Source organism: Natrix helvetica (assembly GCF_964273705.1).
Source record: "Natrix helvetica genome assembly, chromosome: 15".
NCBI lineage: Eukaryota > Metazoa > Chordata > Lepidosauria > Squamata > Natricidae > Natrix > Natrix helvetica.
In genome coordinates this window covers 8167714-8184733 of record NC_138565.1, presented here as the reverse complement: position 1 = coordinate 8184733, position 17020 = coordinate 8167714, and the positions used below count along the sequence as shown (strand labels likewise).

Here is a 17020-nt window from a genome sequence, read left to right as displayed (position 1 = left end):
CCCAGAAATACTCAACTGGTTTCTAATCAGCTAGAAACGATGCCTGATCAGGTTCTGTAGGATTGTCTGGGACACAACACCAAAGCGCACATCACATTGTCACTTTTCTTCCATATGAAGAAGTATCAACCTTCTGAACCCTCAAGACTCTTTTTTCCATCATGTATTCTAAATGGGCTGTGATTGTGTGTTTTGTGTAGCATATGTATGGATATCACACAGACAGGGGCTCCTCCTGGTGCCGTCTGCTAGGCAATGCCAGCGGGCGACACCTAGGAGTAAATCCTTCTCTGTGATGGGCCCAACCCTCTGGAATGACCTCCCCCCAGACATTCGAACTACCACCGACCTCCGTTCCTTCCGGCAAAAGTTAAAGACTCACCTATTTCAATCAGCTGGCCTGGCACTTTCTTAGTTTTACCTCCCGGGGATTTATTCATTTTAACTGGGTTTGGGGTTTTAATAAGCTTTTAATGTACTATATTTATTATTCTATATACAGTCTTGCAACCTCCTCCACCTACGTATTTAATTATTTAACTGTTTTATGTATGTATTTTATAACGCATTTTAGTGATTGTACACCGCCCCGAGTCCCTTTCGGGAGAAGGGGCGGTCTATAAATACGAATAATAAATAATAAATAAATGTATATGTATGTATGTATGTATGTATGTGTATGTATGTATGTGTATATATGTGTGTGTTTGTGTGTTGTATTTGTGCTGATAAATAAATAAAGGGAGACTAGTACAGATCTATTTCAACCTATTTAGGTCTCATCAGCTAGCCATACCCTTACTGGGAATCGAACCAGGGCCAATGTAATTGCCACTAAGCCACAGGCTCTCTTCCTTATCAGCTAGGCCAGGGAAATAGGTATGTATTTGTAAAAAGGCAACATTAAAAATAAAAATATGGTTTTCTGCCTGGATGGTCCTCTGTAATGAGCCGAAGGACAGAAAGGGGGAGTAGTGAGCTCCCTCCCATATTTGGGCATACCAGGGCTTGTAACACACACACACACACACACACACACACACACACACATATATATGTGTGTGTGTGTGTGTGTCTGTGTGTGTGTGTTACAACCCCTGGTATGCCTAAATATGGGAGGGAGCTCACTCCTCCCTCTTTCTGTCCTTCGGCTCATCACAGAAAACCATGCAGGCAGAAACCCATATTTTTATTTTTAATGTTGCCTTTTTATATTTGTGTTGTATTTGTGCTGATAAATAAATAAAGGGAGACTAGTATGGATCCATTTCAAGCTGTTTAGCTCTCATCAGCTAGCCATACACTTACTGGGATTTGAACCTGGGATGTGTTACATATTAGGCAGACTTGCTAGCCACTACACCACAGACTCTCCTCCTTTATCAGCTATACATATATACATACATATATACATACATACATACATACATACATACATACATAGTGTTGTATTTGTGCTGATAAATAAATAAAGGGAGACTAGTATAGATCTGTTTCAAGCTAATATATATACACGAGGCATCCTCTCCACAAGCGCTGTGTTACCTCCTAGGAAGAGACTCTGCGGTATCCGAAGCAGCACATCAGATTCAGTCACTTTTCTTCCACATCAAGAAGTGTCAACCCTGTGAAATCTCAGGACTCTTTTTTTCCATTATGTGTTGTAAAAGGGCTCTGGTGATGTGTGTGGACCAGCTGCCCCAAACGCAGCATATTCCCACTTGACTGGGAATATCCTGAACGTCTATGGAGCTTCTCCGTCATCCAGGTCATCCCAGACACAACGGGACTTTCTGGTTTTGCTTTGAAGGTGTTTTGCTTCTCATCCAAGAAGCTCCTTAATTTCTGACTGGACATAATGTACAATTAGCACAGGAGCCCCGCGGGGACTTCTGCAGGCGCCCTCTGGCTGGTTGAAGGAAGGCGGATGCTGGTTTAGTTGATGAACAGAAAGCATAGTAATGGGGGACTTTCACTATCCTTATAACTGGGAAACAACTAGCGTATGTAACTAGTGGGAGAACAATTTGGTTCCTAATGAGTTTTATTCATTTAAAACATTCTTATAACTGCCCATCTTTCAGTCAACTCTGTGCAGCCCACAAAAATCAGTTTCAAAAACTATGCAACACATTAACACATAGAAAATAGAAACCAACAAAGATTGGTGTCAGTTCACGCCAACTTCTCATTGTCTGATCTCCCAGCACCTGGGGAAAAGCCAGGTTTAAGGCTAAAAGGGTGGAGCCCTTTGAGAATATGGCAGGTATTTCGCCAAGCTTTGTTGGCCTTAGAGAGTCCCTCGTAGGGGTTTCTGATGGAAGACAAGGGGACCATTGAGGGAATCCAATTGACTGAAGTTTCAGATGTCTGGAGTTGGTCTTTCATGGTTCTGACATTTGGAAAACCCACATATATTATATCAAACAATGACAGAGAACAGCAATGTCACATCTGGCACAATAAGAGCCAAATTATCCCTCGATTCAGCCAGGTAACACTTCTCCAATTAGGCACCAAATGGGATGACCATTTATAGGCAACTTATTAAAGCATTAAGAGATTTCCCTTAATGAAAAGAGGGAATTCAGGACACAAAATCGGGTTTCATTTTATACTCCATACAGTAGAAAAAGTACAAAGTAAGTGTTGGAAAAAATCAGAGTGGATAAAAATAGATTAAAAAATTTAAAAAAATCAGATTGTTTACAATTAAATTGGATTTTTTTTGTTTTATCAAATTTATAATAAAATGTGTTTGGGGTAAAAATCTAAATCTAATTTTCTATTTAAGATACATTAATAATTTAGTTTATTCAGCTTGAAATAGAACTTACTTAGGTAGCGTGAAGCTGTATTTTCTGCAATATTTACATTTTTGGTAAAAAATTCATTCAATGAATCCAAGCTCTTCAAGCTGAGACAACATGCTCTGCACTGATACATTCACACAGTTTCACAGTAACCATGAGATAAATCATAAAGCAAAGTGCAGGAATATTCCTTGTTTTGCAAATCTATCTGTATAACGACAAACTGTATGATTGTTTGGAGATGAATACATTTGTACCAGCAGGCTCCAAGTGGGAGGGGGAATGGCAAGCAGTAAAAATGGAAGTGAAACCAAAGCAGCTTATAAATATAATATTAAAGAGCACCTTTCACTTCAGATCCATCAGCGCAGCCTCCGTTAGTGGGCAACTACTCACCTGCTGCCCACCACGTTCCTCACCTTGTTGTGTCCCTGAAGCATCACCAGCCCTCCCATTAAAAGGAATGAGACTGTCAATGAGTCAACAGCGGGTCAGAGGAGGAACCTCTGCGTGACAGACATAACAGTTGCTCTTTAAAAATTATGATTTCAATCCACCCTGGAAGAAATCATCCTGCTCAGCTATATCAGAGACATGGACAGAAACATTATATTAATATATTAATAATATATTAATATTAAGCATAAAAGTTGAGAGTTGGATTAAAAAGAGAACATTCAGATGGGAAAGGGGATCATGAGTCACGTGAGTCTCTTGGGAAAAGGAATAATTTCAGCCAGTTAAAACATTTAGGATGTACAATTGAAAAAATCCTTTATTATTCAACGTGAGGTTTGGCAGCTATTATTTACCCTTATTATCTTCTTTACTCAATCCTCATATTGGAATTATTATAATTATGTCATGAATATCATTCTGTTGCTCTGTAGGTACACTGAGAGCTTGTGCACTTGAGATAAATTCCTACCGTGTCTATTCACACTATTAAATACACAATTCAATTCTATTTCTGAGAAACACGCTGAGACTTGTCACACTCAGACATGTTTATCATTTTTCTCCCACCTGATCTCTTTGGTGTCGATGGAGGCCTCTACGCTCCATGTAGCTCTTTCCACACACAAAACATTTATATCGTTTTTCTCTGGATTGTTTGATGTGAACAAAGTCTTCCTTTTGAACGGAAACCCTTGCCACAGTCCAGGCATTTATGCGGTTTTTCTCACGAATGGATTATCTGATGCTGGGAAAGTTTTCATCTATGACTGAAGCTCTTTCCACACTCCAAACATTGTTACGGTTTTTGTGAGTGGATTCTTTGATGTCTGTCAAGGTTTACTTTCCAACCGTAGCTTTTTCCACACTCTTTACATTGATATCTTTTTTCTCCTGTGTGGATTCTTTGATGCAGGTAAAGTTGTCCTCTCCGACTGAAGCTCTTTCCACACTCCAGACACTTATGAGGTTTTTCTCCTGTGTGGATCCTTTGATGATTATAAAGGTTGTTTCTCTGAATGAAGCTCTTTCCACACTCCAAACATTTATGAGGTTTTTCTCCTGTGTGGATCTTTTGGTGGTTATAAAGGCTGTTCCTCTGACTGAAGTTCATTCCACACTCCACACATTTGTAGGGTTTTTCTCCTGTGTGAATTCTTTGATGGTTCTCAAGACATACCCTTTGACTGAAGCTCTTTCCACATTCCAGACATTTATGAGGTTTTTCTCCTGTGTGGATTCGTTGATGTTTTTCAAGGAATTGCATTGTTTTAAAGTATTTTTTGCATTCCACACATTGGTATGGGTTTTGTAAATGGAGTCTTTGATGTTTATAAAGGTTGCTGCTACAACGGAAGCTCTTTCCACACTCGAGGCACTTATAAGGTTTTTCTCCTGTGTGGATTCTTCGATGGGTATTAAGATTTACCAAATGACTGAAGCTCTTTCCACACAGCAGACACTTATGTGGTTTTTCTCCTGTGTGAATCCTTTGATGTCTATACAGACTTCCTCTCATACTGAAACACTTTCCGCATTCGAGGCATTTATGTGGTTTTTCTCCTGTGTGGATTCTTTGATGTCGACCGAGGTTTGAAGCACTAGGGAAGCTCTTTCCACAATTGAGGCATTTGTAGGGTTTTTCTCCTGTGTGAATTCTTTGATGGCTATCAAGGCTTCCCCTTGTAGTGAAGCTCTTTCCACACTCCAGGCATATATTCGGCTTGTGGATTCTTTGATGTTTTTCAAGGATTTGAACTGTTTTAAAGGATTTTTCACATTCCCTACATTTGTGTTCTTCTTGTAAATGGACTCTTTGATGTATATAAAGGCTGCTTCTCTGACTGAAGCTCCTTCCACACTCCATGCATTTGTGAGGTTTTTCTCCTGAGTGGACCATTAGATGACTTTTAAGATGGTCATTTGTTTGGAAACATTTTTCACATTCTGGGCATTCGTATTTTCTTTCTCCTGAATGAATCCTTAGATGCCTTTGGAGATTGCCATTTGTTTTGAAAGATTTTTCACACACCGGGCATTCATATTTCTTTTCTCCTGAGTGGATATTTAGATGCCTTTTAAAAACCTCTTTTTTTTTGAAGCTCTTTCCACATTCCAGGCATTTATGAGGTTTTTCTCCTGTGTGGATCCTTTGATGTTTATAAAGGTTGCTCCTATGACTGAAGCTCTTTTCACACTCCAGGCATTTATGAGGTTTCTCTCCTGAGTGAACCCTTAGATGGCCTTGAAGATTGTCATTTGTCCTGAATAATTTTTTACATTCTGGGCATTTGTATTTCTTTTCTCCCTCCTGGATCCTTTGGGGCCTTCCGGGTCTCCCAAAGGACCCTCCGCCCTCCAGGCATTTCTTCAATTTCTCTCTCAAATGGATCCTTTGATGTCTATAAAGGTTGCCCCTCCGACTGAAGCTTTTTCCACACTCCATGCATTTATGAGACTTTTCTCCTGTGTGGATCCTTTGATGTGTATAAAGGTTGCCCCTCTGACGGAAACTCTTTCCACACTCCATGCATTTAAATGGTTTCTCTCCTGAATGGACCCTTAAATGGTTCTGAAGAAGGTCATTTTTCTTGAAGGATTTTTCACATTCCGAGCACTGATATTCCTTTCCTCCCTCCTGAATCCTTGGGGGATTTCCGGGTCTTCTGAAGGATCTTCCGCCCTCCTGGGCCGTCTCGGGGACTCCTCCCGTTTCCTCCTCCCTGCATATCCCTCTAGGCAGCCGCCTTTCCCGCGGACCCCCTGGGCTCATCCCTCCTGCAGCGCCGGAGCCTCCCGACCTTTCCCCACCGTCTCCAGGGGAAGCCGCGTCGGGACCTCCTGCTCTCAAGCGGCGCTTCCTTCCTTCCTTCCCCCGCCGGGCTCCTCCCTTCTCCTGCAGGGGAGAGTGAGAGAGAGAGAGGCGGGTCACGACTACGTCCCCTTCCCGGCAGGAAAGGGCCAGGCCGAAGCCTCCGGAACAGCGGACCCAAAAGAGACACTCCCACTCTGAGACTCCCAGCATCCCCTGCGCCAAACATGCATCATCCGGGCTCCTCAGTCGCCGATTCAGGAAGCTCCCTCGTTGCCCGTTTCTTTTCCGGAAGTGGAGGCTTCACGCCCTTTTTTCTCCAGAAGTTCCGCCTCTTCCTTTGGAGGGACCGCTCCAAGGAGTCCTCTTGCCGTCCTCCCTAGAGCGACCAATCGGCGTCTCACTTCCTCCATCCAGCAAAATGACGCCTGCGCGGTGTTAATGGTTGCTATGGTTAACCGCGGAGGTGGGGGCGGAGGGCTCCCTTTGATCTTTGGGGTCCTCCCCCCCACTTTCCCCCTAATTGAGGCTGGGGGAGGTCAGGGGCTCTTCTGGGGCGGAGACCTTATAGCCTCCTATAAAGGGGAGCCAGAGGGGTCCAGTGATGGCGGCACCGGGGGAGAAAGCAAGGGACGCTCTATCGGTCCAGCCCACCTCACAGGGTTGTTGTTGGGGGAAGAGAGGAGGGAGGGGTCACCGTGGCTGGAAGGGGGAGGGCCTCAGAGAGCCCCAAAGACCCCTCAACCTCCGCCTGCCTCTTTCTCTGTTACTTTTCGTTATTGGTTGATCATTTTAAATCAAGTCTTAATCTCCAAACTCAGGCACCAATTTTGGTGTGGAGATGAAAAGAACTTGATTCCCTGAATTTGAGAGACTTTGAAGCCAAGGAGCTTCATTGTCAACCTGAAAACATAGAAAATCAAGTAATAATTTGAACTTATGTTTATTTTAGTTTCAGGTCCACCTTTCTTCTGGGGGGGGGGATCAGCATGTCAAGACTGACTAGCACTGTCACCTATATTCTGCTTCACTCCCACCTGGATAAAGAAGGGGGAGGAGTGGCATCCAAGCATCGTCGCTTCCCATGAGAAATTACTCACGATTACCAACGCTTCATTGAGAGAGGGGTTCTTTCCCATCGCCTTTAAGGAGGCGGTGGTGAGGCCCCTCCTTAAGAAGCATTCCCTGGACCCTGCTACTTTTGCCAACTATCGTCCAATCTCCAACCTTCGCTTTGTAGCGAGGGTTGTCGAGAGTGTGGTAGCACGTTACCTTCCCCAGTACCTGGATGAAGCTGTCTACCTGGATCCGTTTCAGTTGGTGGTCAGGCCCGGGTACAGTACGGAGACGGCATGGGTCGCGTTGGTCGATGATCTCTGGCAGGCCCGGGACAGGGGCTGTTCCTCTGTCCTGGTCCTATTAGACCTCTTGGCGGCTTTCGATACCATCGACCATGGTATCCTACTGCGACGACTCGGGGGGTTGGGAGTGGGGGGTACCGTTTTACGGTGGTTCTCCTCCTACCTGTCAGATTGGTCGCAGTTCGTGTTGACTGGAGGGCAGAGATCGACCCCCAGGCGCGTCACTTGTGGGGTGCCCCAGGGGTCGGTTCTCTCACCCCTCCTGTTCAACATATACATGAAACCGCTGGGCGAGATCATCCGTGGTTTTGGGGTACGGTATCATCAATATGCTGATGATACCCAACTTTTCATCTCTACCCCAAACCACCCAAATGATGCCCTCGACGTGATGTCCCGATGCCTGGATGCTGTGCGGATCTGGATGGGGAGGAACAGACTCAAGCTCAGTCCCTCCATGACTAAGTGGCTGTGGTTCCCATCATCCCGATTTGTACATCTTGTTCCATCTTTGAGGATAGGGGGAGAAATTTTAGCCCCCTCAGAGAAGGCTCACAATCTGGGAGTCCTCCTGGATACATGGCTTAGTTTAGAAGAACACCTGACGGCCGTGACCAGGGGGGCCTTTTGCCAGGTTCGCCTGGTACGCCAGTTGCGCCCCTTCCTGGATCGGGATGCTCTGTGCACAGTCACTCATGCCCTCGTCCTTTCTCGCCTGGACTACTGCAATGCTCTCTACATGGGGCTGCCCTTGAAGAGCACCTGGAGGCTTCAGCTGGTCCAGAATGCGGCCGCGTGGGTTGTCATGGGGGTACCTAGGTGCTCCCATGTCACACCCCTTTTAGACGGCCTGCACTGGTTGCCGGTTGTTTTCCGGGTGCGATTCAAGGTATTAATTATGACCTTTAAAGCGCTCCATGGCTTAGGCCCAGGGTACCTGCGAGACCACCTACTGCCACCAGTAGCCTCCCACCATCCAGTACGATCCCACAGAGTTGGCCTCCTCAGGGTGCCATCGGCCAAGCAGTATCAGCTGGTGACCCCCAGGGGGAGAGCCTTCTCTGTGGGAGTGCCTTCCCTCTGGAATGACCTGCTCCCGGAGCTCCGCATAATCCCCGACCTCCGGTCCTTCCGACGCGCCCTAAAAAGTTGGCTTTTCTAGCAAGCCGGCCTGGCCTGTTAATGTTAATTTATTTTAAATGTATTGTTTCTTTAAAAAAAAATTGGTTTGGTCTTTTTGGAAATGGGTTTAATCTTTTTTTTTAACTTTTGTGATGTGTGTTTTTAATGTTGTACGCCGCCCTGAGTCCTTTTGGAGAAGGGCGGCATATAAATCCAAATAAACCTAAACCTACTCCCACCGCAAGGACACCCCAACCAGATTTCCCAGCATGGCTGGTTTCTTCCCACTGAAACCTGCCTCAATCCCTGGGCCCCAATGTACTTCTCCTCCTAAAGCCTGAGAATATGGCTAACATCTCATTAAGCTGTGTCGGCTTTAAAGTGTGTAAGGACTTGCCTTGTCTCTCCACTCAAGAAACTAGAACTCTTGAAAGGCTTGGCATTTCTAAAAGAACCTATTGAGAAAGGGATAGCAAGACAAAGAAAGCAGGAGCTGAGGATTCCTGTGCAATTCCTTCAAAATAAAACGGCTAGAGACCCCACCCTTCAGTCCGGTGTAGGAGAAGCCAATCTGCGGGTGTGGTTTTTTTTTAGAACTGCAAGATAAGAAAACAATAAGAAATTGTTCTCAGGCATCGCTTGCTGGAGGCACCGGTGCTGAGCCATAACAGATGGCCCTCAATTACATCTCCCCCCCACATTCATTCCCAAGAAGGAACATCACAGTACAGGATAAGCAGGAAAAGGGGTATAAAGTAAGGAATGCACCCACTCCTCCCCCTCCCCCAAACCAGAATAGGAGAGAGTCTCTTGTAGCAGTTTCTGCTAGAGGACAACAGCACCATTAAGAAAATCCAATTGTCTGGGGATGGTCTTACATGACACTGATATTTGGAAAACCCATATAGATTATATCAAACAATGACAGGGAGAAACTTTCACATCCACAATAAAGGCCAATTAGCCATAGATTCAGCCATGCCACAATTGCACCAATTAGGCATCAAGTGGGATGTCCTTTTAAAGGCAACTTATTATTGTAGCAAAGAGATTTCCCTCAATGAAAAGAAGGAATTCAGGACACAGAATTGGACTTCATTTTATATTCCATACAGTAAGAAAATTACAAAATAAGAGTTTGTTGCATGGAAGAAATCATTCTGTGCAATTACAGTTACGTAAGAGACATTGACAGTAACATCCCATAATATTAAGTATAACCACTGAAATGAGCATTGCATTAAAAGGACATTCACATGGGAAACTGCATAATGAGTCACTTAAGTCTGTTCTGAAAAAGTCAGTCGGTTGAATCATGTACCAGGCACAATTGAAAAATTCCTTTATTATTCAGCCTGAGAAAGTCCCTTACTTGATAATTACTCATTTGGAGTAAAGATAAATTATTCCTCTTATTGGAATTATTATAAATATCATGAATATTATTATTTGTTGCTTTTTTGTAAATTGAGAGATTGTGCACTCGAGGCAAATTCCTAGTGTGTCGATTCACATTTGGCCAAAATAAATATACAATTCAATTCCTCATGTACAGTGTGATTGAAGGTCTTCTCACACTCAGACATGTTCATATCTTCCCAGCTGAATTCTCCCTTGAGTGGATTCTTTGATGCCTGTTAAGCTGTGCTTTCTGACTGAAGCTCTTTCCACACTCCACATATTGATGTGCTTTTTCTCCTGTGTCAATCACTTGAGGTCTATACAGAGTTCCTCTAGTATTGAAACACTTTCCATATTCTAGCCATTTATGTTTTTTCCCGTGTGAATTCTTTGATGCATATACAGAGTTCCTCTCCTACTGAAACACTTCCCACACTCAAGACATTTGTGAGTGGATCCTTTGATGTATATAAAGGTGGCTCCTCCAACTGAAGCTCTTTCCACAATCCAGACATGTATGAGGTTTTTCTCCTGAGGGGATCCTTTGATGTATATAAAGGTTGCTGCTCTGACTGACACTCTTTCCACACTCCAGGCATTTAAGAGGTTTTTCTTCCTGAATGGATCCTTTGATGCATATAAAGGTGGCTCCTCTGACTGAAGCTCTTTCCACAGTCCAGACATTTATGAGGTTTTTCTCCTGTGTGGATTCTCTGATGCATATAAAGGTGGCTCCTCTGACTGAAGCTCTTTCCACAGTCCAGACATTTATGAGGTTTTTCTCCTGTGTGGATCCTTTGATGTGTATAAAGGTGGCTGCTCTGACTGAAGCTCTTTCCACACTCCAGGCATGTATGAGATTTTTCTCCTGTGTGGATCCTTTGATGTTGATAAAGTTTCCTCCTCTGACTGAAACTCATTCCACACTCCAGACATTTATGAGGTTTTTCTTCTGTGTGGATTCTTTGATGTGTATAAAGGGAGCTACTACGACTGAAGGTCTTTCCACACTCCAGGCATCTATGAGGTTTTTCTCCTCTGTGGATTCTTTGATGTACATAAAGGTTGCTCCTCTGACTGAAGCTCTTTCCACACTCCAGGCATCTATGAGGTTTTTCTCCTGTGTGGATCCTTTGATGTATATAAAGGCTGCTCCTCCGACTGAAGCTCTTTCCACATTCCAGGCATTTATGAGGTTTTTCTCCTGTGTGGATCCTTTGATGTTTAGAAAGACTGCTACTATCACTGAAGTTCTTTCCACACTCCAGGCATTTATGAGGTTTCTCTCCTGTGTGGATCCTTTGACGTAAAGAAAGGCTACTCCTCTGACTGAAACTCTTTCCACATGCCAGGCATTCATGAGGTTTTTCTCCTGTGTGGATCCTTTGATGTAAAGAAAGGCTGATCCTCTGACTGAAGCTCTTTCCACACTCCACGCATTTATGAGGTTTTTCTCCTGTGTGGATCCTTTGATGTAAAGAAAGGCTGATCCTCTGACTGAAGCTCTTTCCACACTCCAAGCATTTATGAGGTTTTTCTCCTGTGTGGATCCTTTGATGTCTATAAAGGTTGCTGCTATGACTGAAGCTCTTTCCACACTCCAAGCATTTATGAGCTTTCTCTCCTGTGTGGATCCTTTCATGTGTATAAAGTTCGCTCTTCTGACTGAAGCTCTTTCCACACTCCAAGCATTTATGAGGTTTTTCTCCTGTTTGGATCCTTTGATGTCTATAAAGGCTGCTCCTCTGACTGAAGCTCTTTCCACACTCCAAGCATTTATGAGGTTTCTCTCCTGTGTGGATCCTTAGATGGCTCTGAAGATGTCCTTTATTTTTGCAGGGTTTTTCATATTCTGGACATTCGTATTTCTTTTCTCCCTCCTGGATTCTTTGGGGATTCCGGGGTCTTCCGTACGACCCTCCAGTCTCCAGGACCGTCTCGGGGTCTCCGCCCGTTTCCTCTTCCCCGCATCGCCCTCCATGCAACCGCCTTTTCCGGGTTCTCCCTGGGCTCATCCTTCCTGGAGCCCCGGAGGTTCCCGCCTGCCCCCCACCCCCGTCTGCCGGGGAAGCCGCGCCCGGACCGGGTAGGGCTGCTCCGCAGGCTCCGCTCTTCCCCTTCTCCTCCTCTTGGGCGGCGCTTCCTTCCTTCCCCCGCCGGGCTCCCCCGTCCTCCTGCAGGGGAGAGAGAGAGGCGGGTGACGGCTGAGACTCCTTCCCCGCAGGGGAGGCCCAAGGCCGAAGCCTCCGCCTCCCACGGGACTCCCTCCCAGGACTTTCTTGTCCGCAGAACCTCTCAGCCTGCGACACCCAGCATTCCCCGCGCCCTACCTGCAAACAGCAACTTCCGTCGCCAAACCACAGACCTTCTTCCGTCGCTCCCGTATGTTTCTCCGATTACGTAACCTGGGAAGAAAACTTTCTCTTCAGGCCGGGTGCCTATTTGCATGCGGCGCCTTCTACGCCATCCCATTGGCGGTGCCCGCGTTGTGACTCCGCCCCTCGTTCCTTACTGGCGTGCCGCTCTAGCCGCTCAGCCTGTGTGACCTCTGGTCCGCTCCTCAACTTCCTGCTCTTTCCATCCGCTCCCTTCGCCCGCCGCTGCTCTTCCGGTGCGGCCTGTCCGCTCTTCCTGCCTCAGTTCGCCCCTTCCCCCAACCTGGTCCCTTTTGGAGGCCGGGGGGGGGCTCCTATGATTGCGGGGGAGAGCAGCGTTTCCTCCGCAGGCCTACCTCGCAGGGTTGTTCGGAGGGGATACCTAAATGGGGGGGGGGGAGTCAGACTGACCCCCGCAAAGCGCCTAAAGAGGGGAGGGGGCAGAACGGCGATGGGGGGGAATGGGAGTCGTCTGTCTTGCCCCTCCTCTGGTGCCCCTCGCCCCCTCTTTCTCCTCCCTCTCCTGCCGCCCTGCTCTTCTTTCCCTCCCCTCCCCCTCCCTTTCCTTCTCCCCACCCCCCTCTTCTGGTGCCCAACCCCTTTCCATTAAGCTCTGCAGTCTTTTGTTGTGGCAGAATCTGTTCCAGGGAGGCTGGAATTCCTTTTCCTGGCCTGGATCTCTGGAGGAGAAATGAGGCCTTAAGTTCAAAACTCGGGGAGAGAATTTCTGCCTCCTCAAACGTCTCACCATCCTTTCTCTGGAGGCCTTTGGGTGAAAGAGGCTTCAGCCCCCAGGCAGAAATAATGGAGGGAGATCACCTGGGATGATGGAACGAAACACAACATGGCAACCGAAAGGGAATTCAATGGGAGGTTGACCCGAGGATGTATAAATGAGTCTTAGCAGAGCTTCCCTAGAAAGGGGCAGTCTACATGCAACAATGTCTTTTGTGAAAAATTGGCAGCTTGAGTGATTTGTCTCCTTGCCTCCTACAGACATTGTGCCTGGCATTGTTGCAGGTAGAAAAGGTGGAGCAGGAGAGGTTTGATAGGCACCTGTCATCTCCTTTCGAATTCTGATGGCTTTATGACCTCATCCATGCAGCCTAAGCTGCCAGTTACTCTCAGTTGCCAAAGTGAAGATGCCACCCAAGAGGTTGGTCAGTCTTCAGAGGGGCTCCTGGGCTCTGGGGAAGCTTCCCTCTTTTTGCAGCCAATTTATCAGAGTTATATTCCAAATCTTCAACTCAATTTCTGTTCTCAGGAAAGGGGAGGTGGGTGAAGATGTGCTCCAGAGAACACCCAGCTCCCTTCCTTCTTCCTTTTAATTAGTCCTTGATCGTTTTTAATCATATGGGATTGTTGCTTCTAAAGCCAGGGGCTCCCAGTTTGGTCTGGAGCTGAAAAGAGATGAATTTCCTCCACTTTGGGAGACATTTACCTTTGAAAATGGGCTTCTTTGCTCACCTGAACATATAGAGGCTGCTAAACGGACTTAAAAGAATTAATTAAATTAATAATTAATAAATTAATTAAAGAACATAATTTTGTTTCTACTTGGAAACCACTTTGGGACTTTTTGTTTAAGGTGGGAAAAAACTTTGATTTTGGGTTTTGTAAATTCGATTTGATGCTAGAGAAACTATGTATTATATAAAAATAAAAAGTTGAATGCTATGTTATTTATTCTACTGCATTAAAGGAGTTGAGGAAATTAATGCTTTCCCCTCTACCGTACTCTTTTCTCTCTTCCTCCACTATTTTACCCTAAACTTGTATTTTTCTTTATGTTTTGTATTTTATGCTATGATAAACTAATAAAAACTGAAAACAAATTATTAAATGCACTGATTGCTTGTGACCTTTGAACATCAGAAAACATTGATTCCAGATAAAAGTTCACACGTGACAAATTTATGTCTTAGTCTTTCCCAGCTGGGTTTGTCCCTTTCTTGAAAGTTGCAGGTGTATTCAGACACTGAGAATACTCTGTGGTGTAGTAGCTGAAAAAGCAACTTCTCATATATTAAAATAAAGAGCCTTGGTCAGGAAGGGGAAAACATGCATTCTTAAACTTAAAAAAGAGGCGCAGATTCCCATGTTAAAAGAATTAATATGTCATTTGAAATTCGTGATGAAGCCTAAAATGTGAAGCTAAAGGATGACACACTTTGTTTAGCTTGCTGTGAATAAAACCCATATATGGCTGGAAACTGTGATAACACAACACATAGACCTATAACCAGAGATAATCTTGTTGGGCATGCTACCAGGAAATTACAATAAAGGCAATATACGTGTAATTCTACATATTGTAATAGCAGCTAGGATTGTATACGCACACTACTGGAAAAATGAAGAAACCTCCAGAGATGAGAATATAATTTTAAAAATATTGGAATGTGCAGAAATGGATAGGTTAAGGTTAAAAATGGAAGAAAAAGACAACACGGGAGTTGTTTTACAAATGGTTAGTCCACAAAAACAGGTTAGATGGTTGGAAATATGAGAAAATGTGGATTACATGAGAAAGATTTAAGGTGGATTAGTAAATACTTTGTTGGTTATCCACTTGATGTCAATAGGGAAGATATTACTTTTTACAATAATGATTGATATTATCTACTATATGTTTGTATATCAATATGATTGTCATGATTTTTATAGTTTAACACCTTTGTACCTAGACAATAGAGGGTTCAATATAGAAATGGAACGTTTGATATAAAAACAATAAACGGGGAAAAAGAATGGACAGGCACTTGTCTGGAATGGTATAGGGTCTCCTGCCTTAGTAGGGGGTTGGAGTAGAAGGCCTCCAAGGTCCATCCACTGCTGTTATTCTGTTATCATTATTCTGTGACTTTGCGTGTACACAGAGAGCTTCTGCACCGGAAGCAAATTCCTTGTATGTCTAATCACACTTGACTAAACAAATTATTCAGCTGAATTACTCAGACATATATCTGACTGAAGCTCTTTCCTCACTGCAGACCTCTTTGTGGTTTTTCTCCTGAGTGGACTCTTTGATGTGAATCAAGGTTTCTTTTTGCAGAGAAAGCCTTGCCACAATCCAGGCATTGATATGGTTTGTCTCTTGAGTGGATTCTATGGTGTTTGTAAAGGCTCCCCATCCGATTGAAGCTCTTTCCACACTCGGGACATTTATGTGGTTTTTCTCCTGTGTGAATCCTTTCATGTTCTCTGCAGGTCTCTTCTCGTACTGAAGCTGTTGCCACATTCGGGGCATTTATAGCGCTTCTCTGCAGTATGGATTTTGGGATGATGATGATGGAGGCCTGAAGCCTCAGTGAAGCTCTTTCCACACTCCAGGCATTTCAATGGTTTCTGTCCTGCGTGGATCCCGAGATGCCTTTGAAGGTGGCAATTTCTTTTGAAGGATTTTTCACAATCCCCGCATTGATATTCCTTTTCTCCTGAGTGGATCCTTTGGGGATTCCAGGGTCTTCCAAAGGACCCTCCATCCGCCAGGACCGTCCCGGGGTCTCCGCCCATTTCCTCCTCCCCGCATCGCCCTTTCCTGGGGTCCCCCTGGTCTCATCCCTCCTGCAGCCCCAGAGCCTCCCGGCCTTTCCCTGACATCTCTAAGGGCTGCCCGCTTTTCTCCTCCTCCTCTCATGCGGCGCTTGCTTCCTTTCCGTTCTTTCCTTCCTTCCTTCCCTCCCTCCCTTCCCTCCTTCCCTTCCATCCTTCCTTCCTTCCCTTCCCTTCCATCCTTCCTGTGCCTAGGCCTATAAGAGAGTTGATGCAAGTGACTTTAGGGAAACAAAACCTACACTTGGCCAGGAAGCCGCGGTGGGACCGGGCAGGGCTGCTACGCGGGGCCCGCTCTCCTCATCCTCCTCTCGCCGGCACTTCCTTCCTTCCCCCGCCGGGCTCCTCCGTCCTCCTTCAGGAGAGAGAGAGAAGCGGGTCACGGATGCGTCCCCTTCCCTGCAGGGGAGGCCCTGGCCGAAGCCTCCCACGAAGCGGATCCGAAGAAGACCCTCCCGGACTACGACTCCCAGCATCCACTGCGCCAGACTCGCATCATTCGGGCTCCTCCGTCGCCGATTCAGGCAGCTCCCTCGTTGCCCGTTCTTTTCCGGAAGTGGAGGCTTCATGCCCTTTTTTCCTCCAAAAGTTCCGCCTTTTCCTTTGGAGGGACCGCCCCAAGGAGTCCTCCTGCCAAACACCGCCCTCCCCAAAGCGACCAATCGGTGATCGACTTCCTTCAACCAGCCAAATTGCGCCTGCGCAGTTTAGATGGTTGCTATGGTTCCCCGGGGGGCGGGGCGGAGGGCTCCCTTTGATCTTTGGAGTACTTCTTCCCCTCTTTCCCCCTATTGAGGCGGAGGGAGCTTAGGGGCTGTTCTGGGGCGGAGGCCTTATAGCCGCCTTTAAAGTGGAGCCAGTGGGATCCAGTGATGGAGGAATGGGGGGAGAAGGAAGAGACCCTGAATTCAAGTGTGGGGCAGCCGCTCTTTCGGTCCAGCCCACCTCACAGGGTTGTTGTTGGGGGAAGAGAGGAGGGAGGGGTCCCCGTGGCTGGAAGGGGGAGGGGCTCAGAGAGCTCCAAAGACCCCTCAGTCCAACCCTGAGCTCCAAATAGTCTCCTTCCTTTTCTTCCACATCTTCTTCTCTGCCTCATTTGCAGAAATAACAAAGGCAGAATCCAAA

At 45.8% G+C, this 17020-nt stretch overlaps 1 protein-coding gene and 1 long non-coding RNA gene across 2 annotated transcripts in view; both read right to left on the bottom strand.

Annotated features, from left to right (window-relative positions):
- LOC309399656 overlaps positions 1–6362 on the bottom strand; it is a 33111-nt gene extending 26749 nt beyond the window's left edge. The window contains exon 1 of the long non-coding RNA XR_014176550.1: positions 6108–6362. This is a non-coding gene — a long non-coding RNA (uncharacterized lncRNA). The remainder of the gene's footprint in view (positions 1–6107) is intronic.
- Positions 1–16464, bottom strand: part of LOC309399365 (uncharacterized protein) — a gene marked incomplete at its 5' end in the record, with an annotated part of 53639 nt that extends 37175 nt beyond the window's left edge. Inside the window, one exon of the mRNA XM_081967101.1 lies at positions 16138–16464. Within this exon, the coding sequence (XP_081823227.1) occupies positions 16138–16464 (327 nt within the window). The remainder of the gene's footprint in view (positions 1–16137) is intronic.
- Between the last annotated feature and the right edge of the window lie 556 nt (positions 16465–17020).